The sequence below is a fragment of the Puma concolor genome, chromosome D4, assembly GCF_028749965.1.
Source record: "Puma concolor isolate L17-30 chromosome D4, mPumCon1.1.hap2, whole genome shotgun sequence".
Lineage (NCBI taxonomy): Eukaryota > Metazoa > Chordata > Mammalia > Carnivora > Felidae > Puma > Puma concolor.
Window position 1 is genome coordinate 25,996,899 of NC_141679.1, and position 17,088 is coordinate 26,013,986.

The 17,088-nt window shown below is 40.3% G+C and overlaps 1 protein-coding gene across 4 annotated transcripts in view; it reads left to right on the plus strand.

Annotated features, from left to right (window-relative positions):
• Positions 1-17,088, plus strand: part of NTRK2 (neurotrophic receptor tyrosine kinase 2) — a 338,909-nt gene that overhangs the window by 37,906 nt on the left and 283,915 nt on the right. For all 4 annotated transcript variants that reach the window (XM_086685110.1, XM_086685109.1, XM_086685111.1 and 1 more), the window contains exons 6-8: positions 10,775-10,911; positions 11,419-11,551; positions 14,016-14,321. In XM_086685110.1, the coding sequence (XP_086541236.1) occupies positions 10,775-10,911; positions 11,419-11,551; positions 14,016-14,321 (576 nt within the window). The remainder of the gene's footprint in view (positions 1-10,774; positions 10,912-11,418; positions 11,552-14,015; positions 14,322-17,088) is intronic.

Consider the following 17,088-nt stretch of genomic DNA (forward strand, 5'->3'; position numbering starts at 1 on the left):
GGGAACTGGTCCTCATTTTTCCTGGTCAGTTTGTCAGTTTTCAGTAAGTTTTTATTTGTTTCCTACAAATTAGTCAACTGTGTGTCTTAGGGGCTTTTGAATTCACTGTCATGATTTGGGAGGCATATGTTTGATGGCTCCATTAGGACCACTGCGTTCATGGTAACATTCACAATTAATTTCAGTGTCAACGATGCTAAAGCTACCTTGTAAAATCATTTCTCTACCACTTTTGTATTCTTAAATTGGTTTGTTGTTTGTTAATTTTTCTTTCTGTCCAAACTTTTTTTTTTTACTTATTAATAATTGCCAAATAAGGTTGATACATTTTGTTGTAAAAATAACCTGCATTACACATAAAGCTTGTGTTTTTCTTGTTTTCAGGTTAGTGGTTAGAGATCTGTAATACTCTTTTGAATCATCGCACAGTATTCATGGTGGAATATATCTCAATTACATTAAAATTTCCACATTGTTGGGCATTTAGCTTATTTCTCATTTTTCGTCACTCCAGAAACGTTTCGACGAGTATCTTTACTCTTTGCTCTTTGTACTGTGTACAGATGAAAAGGTTTTTCTGGGATCCAGAACCCGAAGCAGAAGTTTTGGCTTCTATGGTTTGCACATTAAAAAGCAGTTGTACCAAATTATAGCCACTCCAGCAAGGCATGCCTTGATATTAGCAAACTTTTTACTTTTTTGCTTGTCTAAAAACTGGTAGGTCATTGCTTTCTGGTTTGCATTTTCCTGATGACTGTTGAGTTTCTTCTGTGTTTACGGGACATTGTGTCTATTCCTTGATGAATCATCCTTTGCCTATTTTTCTACAGTGTTTTCCCTTTCTTCCATTGATAGTGTTTTTTATTTTATTTTTTCTTAATTTGTTTGAAAGCTATACATTATGTTTTTGTTTTTTTGTAAATATATAATGCCCCAATATTCACCGCCCCTATCAAAACGTATTTTTTCTTGTAAGCATCTAGAGATAACACCCAACAAGACAGGAAAAGATACCTTTATTTCTCTTTACTTTCTCGTCCCATCTCTCAGATTGTTGTCAAATAGGATTTTATTTTTAGATTGTTACTTGACTTTTATGAAGATTTACTATGTCTTTGCATGCCATTAAACTCTTGTACCCTACTACCTTTTGGAGCAGCTTTTCTTTTTGCTGGCGTGTAGCCTCTAATATTTCGTTCAGAGAAATTAAAAAAAAATCTTCAAGTCCTCGCCTGGTGGAAACTCAAGACTGTATATTTTCTTCTCAATGGAATTGGCTAAGTATAAAATTCTAGATTCAAACAAATTCCTTTTAGAACTTTGCAGATGTGGTACCGTGTTCTCTTTGTATTCAGTGTTGCAGATAAGAAGCTTGAGGCCAGTCTTACGCTTACTTCTTGACAGGTCACCTATGCTTTTCTTTTCCTTCCAGAAGCTTTGAGGATTTTCTCCTTTTCCATGTTATTCTGAAATTTTCACCATCATGTAACTAGCTGTGTGTTTTTATTCTAAAAAAGATTTTGTAAAGTTCTGTTTGATATGCAGCATACTCTTTCAGTGTGAGGGTTTATGTCTGAAGTTCTGGAAGGATTTTCTAATTTATGTAGATGGACGTTTACACTTCCGACTCCACCCTCCATACGTCTCAGCCTTCGGTAGTGTTTCCCATCTGTTTGTCCTTTTGTGTGACATGATGGGAACATTGGTTTACTCATGCTTTGTCCTTCAGCTGTTTCTCCAGATACTGAGTTTCTCCCTTCCAACAATCAACTTTGAATTTCCACAGTCTCTAGTGATTGAGTTTTTCTATGACTGAAACACCCTTTTCCGTGTTGGGGTTCACCGTATCCCCAGGGTGTCAACAGTCCCAAGCACTGCTGATTTTCTCTGGTGAGCTTCCTGCACTCACTGCTTCCATTTGGGAGTGGCTCCAACTCTTACTGGATGCTGTGTCCACAGTGAGAGCGTAGCGACAGGATCTGTCGCATCTACTCAGTTTTCTTAACCAGTGGCCCCCGTGGCTCAGCTGAAGTGGGGCTCCACTCTGTCCTGCCATCTGCCCCTTGAGTCTTGGGTCAGCCTAGAGCTTCCCTATTGGCTTTTGTGAAGCAAATACTTACATGTCCCTTTGAGGACATGTTTGATTTTCTTTAACCCCACTTTCTCACTTTCTCTTGTTCAGGAGTTTTGCATCATGTTCTGGTTTCTTATTCACTAACACTGGAATTTTAAAAAGTTTTGCAAAATATCTAGAGATTTGAGATCAGAATGGGAAGCTTCGGTTGGGGGTTTAGTCCTATGTTACTTTTCTTCATCATGGTTTCCTAGTTTGGGCTCTTTAAAGAGAAGTTGGATTGAGCAGTAGATTGACACTAGGTGGTTGGATATAAATTATTTCTGAAAGTCCATACTACAGGAATCAGAAAATAAGCTACTATCTTTAAAAGTTAGATAGATGTATTGTTTAGAGCTTGGATTTGTGGTTGGTTGGCTTTTCTTTCAGGTCTTGCCCTTTGCAGACTTTTAAAATATATCTATTGTGTTTAATTACATCACAGTTTCACAGAGTTCAGCTTCACTTTTTTTTGTATGAAACTCTTAACTAAGTCCAAGAGTAATTCATAAGAGTATTGTATGGTCTTGTGTGTTTGTTTCATCATTCTAAACCAATGATTCCCAGTAACTATGACTATTCCATTAATTTGCAACTGGTAACATTTTAATTTCAGTAAGAAAGAGCTGCCGAGATTTCATTCATTCATAAGGTGGGCTTTCTTTAAAAACTTCCCCTTTTACTATTTCACCATCTAAGTATTGTATTAACAAATGCTCTACATTTTTAAAGCAAAAAATACACCCTCTGTGGTGTCTAATGTATCCATTGAACATAATAGGCATTTGATTAATGTTTGCTGAATTCATCAATTAATAAATGCATGAGCCACACATGTTCTATTAATGATCAGGCTGGACCAAATTTTTATATAATGGTATGGATATTTCAGTTAAGATAACTTAAGCGTTTGTGTTATTCTAGATGAATTATTCCATATTTTAGTATTTTGTAGTTCCCTTTGAAATTTCTGTCATCATCTCATTGTGAAAGTATCTCCCTTTCCTTCTTCTTAGTGATTAACTGAGATTAGTAGGCGGGGCTGGGAAGTTTAATGGCCCTGTTACCATTAGCAGCATGGTCAAAATGTCTCACAGTATTTCTCTAACAGCCCCTCCTGCCGTGAACTACTGTAAATTTATTCATGCTGGGAAACACGTTGTGGTCTGTTTCTCCACTAGGTCCTTTTTAACCTTAGAAAAACTTTATTAATTGCAGCAACAACTTAACTTTATTAAAGGCAACAAAACACATGCATCTCAAGTCTCCACATTAATAAGAAAAAAAAAAAAGGGGGGTCACCACGCACACCGGTTCTGGAGACAGAGATAGAATCACACAAATTTTGTAGAAGGAATATTATTTTGTCCAGTCACTGTGCTGACTTAATAGAAGACCATCCCTGCTACTTTGTCGGTTGATCTTCAACGGTTAGTTTTGCAATGCAGTCTTTTCAATCATTTCCCCTCAGTAAGTGGGATTATTAAAGAACAGTATACTTTATGCTTTGATTATGATTTAAATCTCTGGAAGAGAGTTTCTTCAGGAAGTGTTAGCAGTGGATGGGATGCTCTAAGTAGATGGCAAATATGTTTAAGAAGGGCAATAGTCCTCTGGGTCATATCAAAACAATCCCTGCATCCATTTTACTAGGAGCTAGTTACCACAGAACATGCTAGTCCCACAGTGACTATAAGGTGGTAATTCACTTGATGGTTGGACTGGAGTTGACTGTATAAAACCCCCTTAATGGTCCCTTGGATTGAAATCAGTCCTGCCTTTGGTTTCCTTGTTACATATAACGACAATTTCAATTTTCCCAACTTTTTCGACCTTGAAGCTTTCAATGTAGAGATTCCTTAAGACACATCAACAAAATATTATTTATGATGGTAAAAGTCAATTCACAGGTACCTGGAGAAGAAGGCTGGTTCCTTGAGGTAAATTGGTTTTACTTAACCGACAAGATTTACTTTTGGTTATTGCCCTGTGGTTTGTAGCATACGTCTGTTAAGCATATTCCTTCCTACAGAGTCCTTCATTGTTTTAAACCAGGAAAATAGACTGATAGCAATTTTGCTTTGTTAGATTATGGGAGATGAAAAGGAAATGCGATGTCAATACTCTGGAAGTTATATTGGTATAACACATTATTTTCTTACCATCTTAGCTGGATAGATTTTTTTTTTCTGAAAAGCATATAAAAAGTCTAGTTTATTACTTTGCTTTACTTTTACTTGGGATCAGGTTCTGTCTACTAAAATAAAGCCAACCACACAGTGGATTGTTGTTTTCCTTTATCTTTTTAGGATGGAAAATAAAGCTGTTTTTTTTTTTTTTTTTTTTTTTTTTTTTTTCTGTCAGCTGCTGACACAGTTTTTGTGTTTAGAAGTTTCCTGGTTGCTGACTCTGTAATGACACAGCTCACAAGCATAGAAGCACCATTTCCATTTTGGGCCTGGAAAGTCACTTTGCTAATTTTCTGTCATTTTTGTAACTGGGTGTAAAGCAGCCACTTCTAAATAGGTCAGGCTCATTCTGGCTTCATTCCTGGTAGTGAAATCTATATGCTTAAGAGAGAGATTGGAAGATAAGCCAACAAGAGAGAAAGTGAGAGGAGAGGAGACACTAGACAAAATCATAATTTCCTTGAATATTTCATGCATGGAATGATGACCCAACACAGAATGAACAGAGCTCAGGAGGACTAAAGCAAGATGAGAAAGAACATAATCCCTAACTTCAGGTGGCTGTTGAAAAATCAAACCCAAATCTGACCTATGTTACCTACTGCAAAGTTGAGTTAGTGATTCAAAATGATTAGAGGTCAGTTTGCCTCACTTATTAGGAAGTGAGACCCTACTTATTTGTTTCTTCTTTTTTTTTAGTGATAGGTCACCTGCATTTATTCTTACCTAATATTTTATTAATAGTGAGCATTTCTTATCCATTAGGAATGGTGACAAAGGACTGGAGGGAATTTGCATACTTTATTTTTATTTATTTATTTTTTTCAATGTTTATTTATTGTTGAGAGCAAGCATGAGTGGGGGAGGGGCAGAGAGAGAGGGGGACGGAGGATCTGAAGCAGGCTCTGCGCTGACAGCTTCGCACAGCAGTGAATGCTATGTGGGGCTCGAACTCATGAGCCATGAGATCATGACCTGAGCTGAAGTCTGATGCTCTACCGACTGAGCCACCTAGGTGCCCCGAGAATCTGCATACTTTCAATTAGTGATCCTAGGAGCTGTAGTCAACACTCTGGAAGTGTGTGCTAATGGAAGGACACAGACGCATGGGAGAGCCCATTGAAAGAGGCTGTGTGTGTTGGTTAAGGCCATGGAGACAGATGAGGGTCAAGGCCAGCTCCCACTCATTAGCTATTTAGTTATGATACTTGATAAGCTTTAACTTCATTTGGAAATGGGGATACTAATGACTCCTGCTTTCAAGAGTTTTTAGGATGCCAAATAAGGTAATGTGGAAAATATTACAGACGAGGTCTAGCACACATTAAGTACTCAGTAAACATTAGCTGTTAAAGTTATTACGATCATCAATATGAACATTTAGCCTTAAATATATTTTACATCTAATATTTAAATATGCGTATCTCTTATATTTTGTGAAATTTCTGCAAATAAAAGTAAGAAAGCCACAATGAGATCCCACAGAGAAGTGGTGTACTCAAAAAAGCTGGGGAATATAAGATCAGTGGAAGTGAAATGATTCCTTTAGAGCAGGACTTCTGAGAGCTTTTAATGTGTGATGCGCATAGTGAACGTTCAGAGTTACAGAACAATACAGAGTTACAGTAGGCTCTTATTTTTTTTAAATCTTAGATATTCCACACCTCCCTCTTTAGCCCCCCACAGAACATCTCAAGGAGTCTGGATTCCACAGAACACATTCTGGGGAAAGTTCCATGGATGAGATGATTGCTCGGGCCCCTGCCAAATTTAAGAATAATAGTTGTAGACACAAAAACCTAGTGAGCAATTGTCCAGCCAACATCTATCATCTAAACAAACCCTTGCTACTCCAAGTGTAGTCTGTGGAACAGAGAGTTTGCTAGAAATGTAGACTTTCAAGGCCCCAACCTAGACCTACTAGAAAGAAGCAGTGATTTTTTTTTTAAATGTTTTTATTTATTTTTGAGACAGAAAGAGACAGAACATGAGCAGGGGAGGGGCAGAGAGAGAAGGAGACACAGAATCTGAAGCCAGGCTCCAGGCTCTGAGCTGTCAGCACAGAGCCCGGCACGGGGCTCGAACTCAAGAATCGTGAGATCGTGACGCAAGCCGAAGTCAGATACTTAACCAACTGAGCCACCCGGGCGCCACGAAAGAAGCAATGATTTCAATGAGGTCTGCTGGTCGTTTCACATACGCATTACAGTCTGGGAGGCCCCAGTCTCAAGAAAGTCAGCCTTTCCACCGTGCGGTTGGTGACTTTCTGCCGAGGTCTGCAGGCCGGTGTGTCCTCTCTGAACACATCCGCATCAAGAGACGCGGACACGGAGGTGGCTTTCGGGCTGGGCAGATGGTCATTTCTGATCTCTAGTCAGGTTTCTCCGAGTGCAAGAGGTAGACACGTCTGCAGCTTCAATCAGGATCCCATGACAGTAGTGCTAGAAGCTGTTGGAAGCTTCGCTGAGCTTTGCTCTGTGCTTGTGCCGATTTCAAATCTTATTAAGCCAGGAAGTAGTGCCTGGCAAATGGTTTATCCTGCCTTGGCTGTTCATGCATCCCAATTCATTTTTATTGTGCTAATTAAGCCTCAAGTGATATTTCAAGTACAGATTGTTTTTTCCATTATTGAATCTTTGGCCAGCATATTAATGCTTTAGAATTAACGTGAGTCAGATGCTTACTCATTTGTGGAAGACTTTACATTTAAAAGATCTAGACTTGGCCAATTTTGCACAGATTCCTTTGGAGACTGCTATGACAGGGTGATACAATTTCTCTATAAATAAAGGAGACTCATTCTTCCTTCACAAATAGACACGTAATTATTTTTTAAATGAACTAAATTCTTAGGTTATGGATACGTATTGGTATTTATGTTCTGTGTTAAAATGGATGTACTCAGTCTGTGAAGGAAGTACAGTGTAGTGGTGAAGATCTTGAACTTTGGGTTCATATCCCAGGTCTACAGGTACTTGGTCAATTTTGGAAGATGTATTTGACTTTTCCAGAACTCATATTCTTCATTAAGCAGATGAGGACAAATCCTTAACTCCGTGATTCCTTGTAATGATTAAATGAAACAATCATTTAAAGTACTCTAGAGGGGTGCCTGGGTGGCCCAGTCGGTTGAGCATCAGACTCTTGATTTCAGTTCAGGTCATGATCTCACCTTCATCAGATCAAGCCCCACGTTGGGCTCTATGCTGACAGCACAGAGCCTGCTTGAGATTCTCTCCCTCTTCCTCTGCCCCTCCCCACCTCAAAATAAATAAATTAATATTAAAAAATACAGTACTAGAAAAGAGTTTCTGGTTCAGTGAATGCCCAATAAATACTACTACTATTATTGTAATTAAACAAACATTTTTAGAATTGTTAATCATATAAATTTAGGCTTAACCAAAAAAAAAAAACTAAATTAAATTTTTTAGGAGAAATTAAGATTATGGCACAGCATTCTCTACTGAGAATCTCTATTTTAACCTTTTTTTTTTTTTTTTTTTTCTGCTCAGGATTTCCAAACTATTACATGCATTTGTAAAAGGTGGGAAATTCATGTCATAGGTTTGTATTCAAGGTGCCAAAAGGGATGCCTCCAGGCTCTCTTGGTGGAGTCTGGCTGGTGGAAGAGGTCATACCTTGAGGACAGGCAGCAGGGCAGGCCCTGGCTCTGTGATCCCTCCAGAATCAATAGATAAATCTCGAAGTCCAAGAACATGGGAGAGGAATCAACAAGGCCCGGAAGGGTGCAAGCTGGAAAGCAGACGGATGAATAGAAACTGAAGTAAATGCTGAGAATGCTGATTACCGGGTTGGCAGCAGCAAAGGCTTGGGGACACTTGGTTTGGGATTCAGAGCTGGTACAAGGCTCAGAAAGAAGCAGGAATGCAGGGAGAACCAAACACAGGAGAGTGCTTCAAGTTCCTCGTAGAGTAGTTAAAGCCATTGTCATTCCATACGTTCCAACTGACTGCACCCCTCCCTCCACAGCAGAAAACTGGAGGTTTATTCTCTCTCTTTTTAGTGTTTATTTATTTTTGAGAGAGAGAGAGAGGCAGAGAGAGAGAGAGAGGGAGACACAGAATCTGAAGCAGGCTGCAGGCCCTGAGCTGTCAGCACAGAGCGTGATGCGGGGCTTGAACTCATGAACGGCAAGGTCATAACTTGAGCTGACGTTGAAAGCTTAACCAACTGAGCCACCCAGGTGCCCCGGGAAGTTTATTCAGTAAAGAGGATCAAACAAAGATTATCAGGAACTCCAGAAAGGGTTGAGGCTGTGAGAGCCATAGAGAAAATGATGGATTTACATACTAAATATTGATATTTCCATCCTTCTTCCTCTTCCGGGCAGGACACTGGTAGAGCATTATCTGAATATTGTGACCAGACCTTGTCCCAAAGTGATCTAATGATACTAAGGTCAGGTGGTATCCAGTTTAAGAAGGCCACTAATACTACACTACAACGAAGCTGGCAGTTGAATGCACAATATGTCTCATACCTTGTTCTTAAAGATGTGTGAATGGCCAACAATACCTGCTGTTTGAGAAAAACTTATAATCAGAGAGACAAATACCAAACAAACAGATACAAAAAAAAAAAAAAAAAGTTGCGAGAAACAGTGTTGATAAAGAGAGAAGAAACATTCAAAAGATTATTGACGTCTCAAAGAGATCAGGAGATACCGCACCCATGAAACAAAGACAGGGTGCCATAAAAATAAAGACCATTCAGGAACAAAAGAAGAGCCTCAGAAGCTAAAAGCACGACAGAGATTGAAAACCTCGGAGTATGAAACTCAGAGTATTAGGGGCCTTTTCGAAACCCCGTGAAAGATACAACATTGCTGTCATTGGTTGCTGATAGGAAAGGTCCTGAAGAGGTCACGCAGGCCACTGACAGCCAGATCTTGTTGGGAAGTCCTTTGCCAGGGGTGGGGACACCCTGAGACCCACCCTGTATAAACCTTGCTCCAGTCCAGTTTCAGTAATAAAGAATAATGGCTTTGTCAGTGGGGATGGCATCGTAGGCGAGGGGTGTATGGCAGTTTTGTGAAGATAGTGGGTCAAATAGGGCAATTCAACAGCTCTTGAAGATGAATGGCCTTTTCTGACCTCTGGGTTACTCTTGAGTTAATGATGTGTCATAGGTCCTTGGGACACAGCTGTCGGGCTGAACGCAGTCCCAAGCAGAGTTTTTGATACCAAGTGCGGGACTAGCTTGACAGGCAGGACGTGACATATCGTTACACTCGCTGGGACGCGCCTTCATGCAGAAAATACTATGAGTCCCATGTGGTTGAAAGCAGTGTAAACACCCACTAGGTGCGATAGTTTAATGAAGTGATAATGGCACCAATAAAGAAAAGCTAGCTTTTGAAATGTGAAAGTATAGATCCACATGACTTGTTTTTTTATCATATCGTGAAGTTTACAACAACCAGTTTTTCTTATGATATTTGGCTATGACTTCTATAGCTTCAGAACATTCTAATACTGTGATGGTCAGGCTTTGTGTCTGAAGAATGCTTTAAGACTATCTTTTTTTTTTCCCATAATCTGTTTCAAAATTGAGGTCTGGTAGTGAGGTTATGTTTATGAGTTACTTAATGTAAAAAATTGGTTTATCCAAAAAACATAGATGCCTTGCACCCTTTTGTTTTTGACTATAAAAAACTGGGTTATCGGGGCGCCTGGTGGCTCAGTCGAAGTGCCCAGCTCTTGATTTCGGCTCAGGTCATGATCTCACGGTTCCTGGGATCGAGTCCCTCATCGGGCTCTAGACTGACAGTGTGGAGCCTACTTGGAATTCTCTCTCTCTGCTCCTTCCCCCCACCTTGTGCTTGCTCTCTTTTCTCTCTCTCTCTCAAAAAATAAACATTAAAAAAAAAAAAAACTAGATTGGCAACTGTAGAACAGTGAAAGAGAAGACATAGTTTTATAAAGTAGTTTTCTTTAAAGTAAAAAGTTATTTTGCAGTAATAACATTTTTTTAAGTTTTTATTGATTTGAGAGAGAGAGAGTGAATGCGTGCATGCATGTGAGTGTGAGCAGGGGAGGGGCAGAGAAAGAGAGAGAGACAGAGAGAGAGAGAGAGAGAGAATCCCAAACAGGCTCCATAGTGTCAGCATGGAGCCCAACGTGGGGCTCGAACCCACAAACTGTGGGATCATGACCTGAGCTGAAACCAAGAGTCGGACGCCAACTGACCAAGCCACCCAGGTGCTCCTGCAATAGTATTTTTAAGAAATGTGCAAAATTTGTTTACACATCTTATTACCTCATATTGTTTGGTTCACATTAAATTTGTAAAGCTTACCAACCTGGCACTTTTTCAGATCACCATAAATCAGTCTCAGAAAGTAAATAATTACGAGTTCTAAAGCATAAAGAGTTTTCAATTTGTTGCTATTTTGATAATGCATCGAACTATTTATATGTATCTCCATTTACTTTTTGTTGTTCCGCAGGTTTGCCATCAGCAAATTTGGCCGCACCTAACCTCACTGTGGAGGAGGGAAGGTCTATCACATTATCTTGCAGTGTTTCAGGCGATCCAGTTCCGAATTTGTACTGGGATGTCGGTAATCTGGTTTCCAAGCATATGGTAAGGCTTTTGTTTGGCTCTGTGTTCAGAGAGAGATGAGAGTGTCTCAGAACTTGAGATTGTATTAATCTAGTGATGATCGTTTAATATTTTATAGGGCCAGAAAGAGAAATTTACACTGTGTTTGATGTACATTTACTTGCTATTTATTCTTTTAGTTAACAAAGACTAGTGCAGGTTTGCATTTTCGTTGTGTATACCTACTAGATTAGAGTCTCTGTGTCTCTGGTGAGCTTCTTGCGACCCTGTGAGCAAGGTGAGGGGCGCTCCTTGGGCTCTTTTCCCTTGGAGAAAGGTAGGTAAGAATTCAAAGATTAAATCAGCATTGCGCATTAAACCATTGTAATCTAGAGAAGTAGAATAGCTCCTGATTGGTTCCTTTGCCTGGCCCCAAACCTTTTCTAATGGTATAGATTTCTTTCTTTCGTTAGGGGGAGACACCCCAAATCTTTTCACTTTAGCATCAGTTGTGATAAAGATTATTTTTGTCTGTTAATTCATTTGTAGAATGAAACGAGCCACACACAGGGCTCCTTAAGGATAACTAACATTTCATCTGATGACAGTGGAAAGCAGATCTCCTGTGTGGCAGAAAATCTTGTAGGAGAAGACCAAGATTCTGTCAACCTCACTGTACATTGTACGTAATCAGACCGGCCTATGTTTTTAATCGCAAACAATCGCGGACACACCTGCATTTGTCGTTGGGCACTCTGGGTGCTGCTGAAGTGTGTGAAAAAAAAGTGTGTGCTGTGTTCTGTGTGCAGTTTTTAAAGAGATATCAGCCTTTGTCACATGTTCTGTTTCTTCTCATCCCTCTTACTGGTGCATGTCTTTCTTTTAAGCTGCTTTTTTGGTCTTAAACTTGTCCTCTTGTGCCTTCCTCCCCTTCCCCCCCCCCCCCAACCTTTTTTTTGGATAGAACATATTTTGAACTGGTTATCATTCTCTTGTTAATAAGTTTTAGCTTAATTTCTGCCAAACCAATTCCTAAAATTGTTTTCTCCATAAAAGCCATATGAAGATTTAAAGTTATACCACCTAAAGTATCAGGCTGGCTGTTCACAAACACCCAATTGTGCCATCGATGCAATAAAACCTCATTAGTTTGACATCAGGTTTCTGTGGGAAGGTTGGTGGTGTCTTGCATAAGTTATTGAAAATTGTTATTACCCACAGAACATTTTTCTTATTGTTTTAAATTTCTGTATACATTGCAACTAAGATACAGGACACTAATCTTTCTTCAGCATACGTGTGTTATTTCCCAGTGTTGTAAACAACACAATACATAGCTTCACATTCCAGATTGTGGCGTTTAGGGTGAACATGTATTTGGTACAAATCACATATACTTTGCACATTGTTCCAAATTCTGAGCTGGCGTGGTATAAATTAATGAGGCGTTACTGTATTTGGGTCAGGGTTTGGATGAGAGAAACACGAGTGTGCACGTGTGTGTGTATGAATACACATTATACACGCGTAGACACATGGTATCGATACACTGGCTAAGGTTCACCCGTGGCGCACATTCAGTGTGTGATTGTTGGAGTGCATGATTATGGTCACCAACTGTAAGTCCTTTGTCACTGTCAGTACTACCTCTGTGCCTAGTAGGTACTGGACTCATAATTTCTCATCATTTCGACCCACCCAGAAGCCTGAAATCAATGCTATCCCCAAACATACGCAACCAGCTTCCAACTTTATGTCCTTAAATCAACACCTCACCAAAAGCTCATTTGAGCATGGTGGAAGGAATATGTGGGCCCTGGGCTTGGGGGCCTGGGCTGGTGGGAGGAAGGTAAGTGTTGCCCCTACCCCACTGGGGTCCTTGTATTTGTAACACAGAACTACAAATAAGGATGCTCAAATTCAAAGTCCTCTCAGTTAATATCTGTGGTGTTCACCATGGTCTGAAGAGTTGACCTTATCTATCACCATCTAGGTAAAGAATAGAAGGAATAAATGGTGAATAATTTTAACAACTGAGATAGGCTTGGTAGTGAGCCTGGTCAAAGTGTATTTGTTAGCAAGTTGTGACTTTTCTCCCTCTTTGTGTGATGAACACGTACAACTGGGAAGCAAAGCAAGGACGGAAGGGCTGCGGGGTTAGGTGTCAGGAGACCCGGATCCTTGTTCCAGATCCGTCTCGCTCCCTAAAACTGACCAAGTCATTTACCCTCGCTGGACTTAGGTTTCCTCACCTGAAAAATGATGCTCTTAGGGCTCTGGAGGTATTTTCTAGTCCTTAATTGTATCATTGTCAAAGTCAGACCACAATAAAATAAACAATTATGGGGGATTTCAAATACCCTCACTCAGGATAAGTACTCTGTTTAAAAATGCTACTTGAGTGTTTGTTTCCCCAAAGTGCTTTATTTTTCAAGTTAAAGTGGTCTCTAGGTTGTTTGTCTAGGTTTGGACAGACCCCCAGACATTTAAAAAGGATCAAAACATTGACTTCTGAAATCCTAGCAAAAGTGCAGCGTACTGTCATGAAATGTGATACTTTTAAAGAGCATTTGCTATTGGCAATCAGTGAAAAGTACCAGCGGATCATACTTTATAATAATCAATCAGCATTGGCAGCAGCAGTACCCGCCCTTGGTCAGTTTGCTCCGTTTTAGATAAGCTGTGTGAGATCCGTGCTGCAGGCAAGATTTCCAAAGTCGTTTCATTATTTGTGTTGTTGAGTGAAGTATTGCAGAAACAGTGGCCCTCAGCTTTCTGGTGATGAATCTACGTAATATCAAAGCATATGTATTAGAAACCAAAGTTGACTTCCAGTGAACCCTTTCTGCTGTCAGAAATCTCTGCGATCTGTTTGGAGCTGGTTCTCACACTGCGAAATTTGGAAAACGACTATGGTTCGTGGGTCTTAAGTATGAGGAAAAGAGTCTCTTTGAAGCTGTCTGTAGGGAGTTCGATCAGCCTTGATGGTGATTCAAAATATTGTTGGATTCCAGAGTCGCTGGTCCTGTATTTTCTTAAACCAAACAGTTCGTTGAATAAGATCCCCCCGCTGATGACACAGATATCTGGAGATGGGGAGAATTCTGAGCTTTCTGATGCTATTAACTTTCTCTTTTTCAATTTAGTTGCTCCAACTATCACATTTCTCGAATCTCCAACCTCAGACCACCACTGGTGCATTCCATTCACTGTGAAAGGCAACCCCAAACCAGCTCTTCAGTGGTTCTATAACGGGGCGATACTGAATGAGTCCAAGTACATCTGTACTAAAATCCATGTTACCAATCACACGGAGTACCATGGCTGCCTCCAGCTGGATAATCCTACTCACATGAACAATGGGGACTACAAGTTAGTAGCCAAGAACGAGTATGGGAAGGATGAGAAACAGATTTCTGCTCACTTCATGGGCTGGCCTGGAATCGTGGATGGTGAGTACCTGATGCTTTTGTATCCGGGGAGAGGATAGGGTGTATCACTCAACTATTGACAACATCATGCCTTCAACAAACCACCTGCAAACCCAGGGGCTGAAAACACCATTATTTAGATTTGCTTGTGGGTCAGCTGGGGTTTTGTTCCATATGCCTTTATTCTGGGGTGCAGGTGAAGAAATGGCAGCCACACAGGAGGTCTGCTTCTGAGTGGCAAGTGCCGATGGCAGGAGGGCAACTAGAAATAGGCAAAGCTTCTCAAGGCCCAGCTTCCGCAGTGGCACGTGGTCTCTTCAGGCTATATGCCACTGGCCAGAGGAAGCCATAGGGCCACAGCCAAGTCCAGGGGCAGGGACTCATACTCCCAGGGAAGTGATGGGGCGGGGGGAATGAATCATTTTGGACAGTAGTGTGATGTGCACATTATTTTTATCTCAAGTGTTCAGTGACATTTTGTACCCATCATGGCAAAACTCATGCAAGATGTACGTAGGTGAACCGTGTTTGGTTGGCTCATGAACTACTGAAGATGTATTTTCTAGCCCCTTACCCGCTTGGAATTCAGAATCCTGCCCTCTCACCGTGGACGAGAAACCAGTTTCTTAGAATGTTTTGCCTACCTGGGCTGAGTGGTGTCATTCATTTATCAGATCCTGAATTGTTTTTCTAGGAGGTAATAGTTCCCATCTGACCAATGGTTTGGGATGCCAGCAGGCAAATTGCAATGTGAGCCCCAGCAACAGCAGGGACAATTGCCGTGCATTCATCTGTTTCTGATGCTGTTGTCCGGTGGAGTATTCTTACTTGTTGGGTCTTGTTGCCCAGATACTGGATGACACTGTGGAGGCCGAGGCCTGTTTGGACATTGGGACCTGTACATGAGTAGAATTCGCTGTAATAATTCTCAGTTCGTGAGGGCCACACAAAGATGGCTTGGCAGTGGGAAGGGAAGACAGCAGTTTGGCGGCCCGTGGGGCAGGGGCGGCGTGGGCAGCATGTGCTTGTGGGGCCCAGAGGGCAGTCCCACGGACAGAGATGATGCATACGGAGCCCCCTTCAGCAAGTAGTGAGAATGTAGTTAGTGCCCATTACATAATAAGTCTGTCATTACACTGGTGTGTATTAAATAGCTTTTTAAGTGCACAAACTTCCTTAGCATGTTCAAAATGTTATTTGAATTATGTGAGTTTGATTTACAAAGAGCCTTTCAGGAGCACATAAAACAAGCTGTGTTTGGATGCCTTACCCAGACACCCCTGGCAGTTGTCTTTTCCATTAAATCTTCCTCTTAATTGAGAGTTGAGCTGCTTGGCTACATTTGCTGTAGTAAATCTCTAGATTACTCTCTTTCTTCCTGTGTGTTTCGGGGAATACAGCCTTATCGTTAAATCCAGAGATTCTGCTTGGGACACTTGCTTTATGTTTGTTTTTCAATAAACATTTTATTTATGAGTAATTTTCGATGCACAGAAAAGTTGCAAAGACAATACAGAGTCTTTGGACACCTCTCACCCAGTTGTTACTGTCGTGAACATCTCTCATTACCGTGGTATGTTTGTCAAAAGTAAGAAACCGACATTGGCACATTACTATTCACTAAACTTCAGACTTGATTTGAATTTTGCCAGCAGCTGCCTTTTGAAACCGTTGGGAGGTGAACTTGATTCAGGGTGAGGGTCTGGCATTGGAAAGTTTTAGAAGTGGTTTGTGTGCTTTGATATATATGCTCAGTTCTTCCAGGGGGAAGCCAGTAACTTCTATTTAACATAGAGGTTTGATGTATTTTTCTTTGGAACATTTCTGTATGGTGCCAGTCTTTGGTAGAGCTTAACTCTTCTCATCCATGTGGCCTCCTTTTTATGGCTCACTTTTGTTAGTTTTAACTTCACTAATGATAGGAAAGAAGTGATTTCTGGTACAAGAATAACTTAGTGTCTCAAATACTCCCTTTAAAGGAAATCATCACTGATCAAAAATAAAAGTTGAGGTTAATTTTATAAAGATGTTTGTTCTCTCCTTCTTCTTGTTTGTTTACTTGTTTTGGTCAAGTCTTTAAAATAGAGATATCTGCTTTTAGAAATGATTTTTTTCCTCTTTAAGTATTTACTCAAGGACCAGCTATCGGGGAGTAATAAATGAAATGGAAATAAAAGAGCCTTGGTCCAGGGTGATAGTGGATATAAATGGCCCTAGTGGGCCATAAACCAGTGTGACCAATTAGAGATTGACCTCACTTGGCTTGTGTTTTAGAATCTTTGGTATTTATGAGATTTGGAACCATAGCATACAGATAATGGCCTTTTAAAGAATTGCTTCCTTTCCCTCTTACCCTCCTTTAAAACTAAAGAAAAATAAACAAATAACAAATCTATATATATTTCCCTGCCGGCCTAAAGTCTACAAGTTTAGGATGACAAGTCAAGTGTAGGTCTATATTCCTTCAGTATTTCAGTATTTCTGTTATTGTCACATAGTAATTGGTAAGAAGTTTACTTTTTTACAAATCTTTTTGATAAGATGCTTCAGCTACAGTTTTTCTTTCTTTCTTTTTTTTTTTTTTTTTTTTTTTGGATGAGATGCTTTTCTCTTTCTTTTCTTTTTCTATTTTGTTTTTTGCATTGCAAGTTAACTGGCTTATGAGGAAGCTGGCAGCCTGGGATCAGTGAAGTAGGGTTACTCTTCCATATGCAGCCAGGAGAATTAAAATGGCAGCTCAGCTCAGAACTGGGACTTTTGTGGAGTAGTCACCTTGCAAAGGAATTCA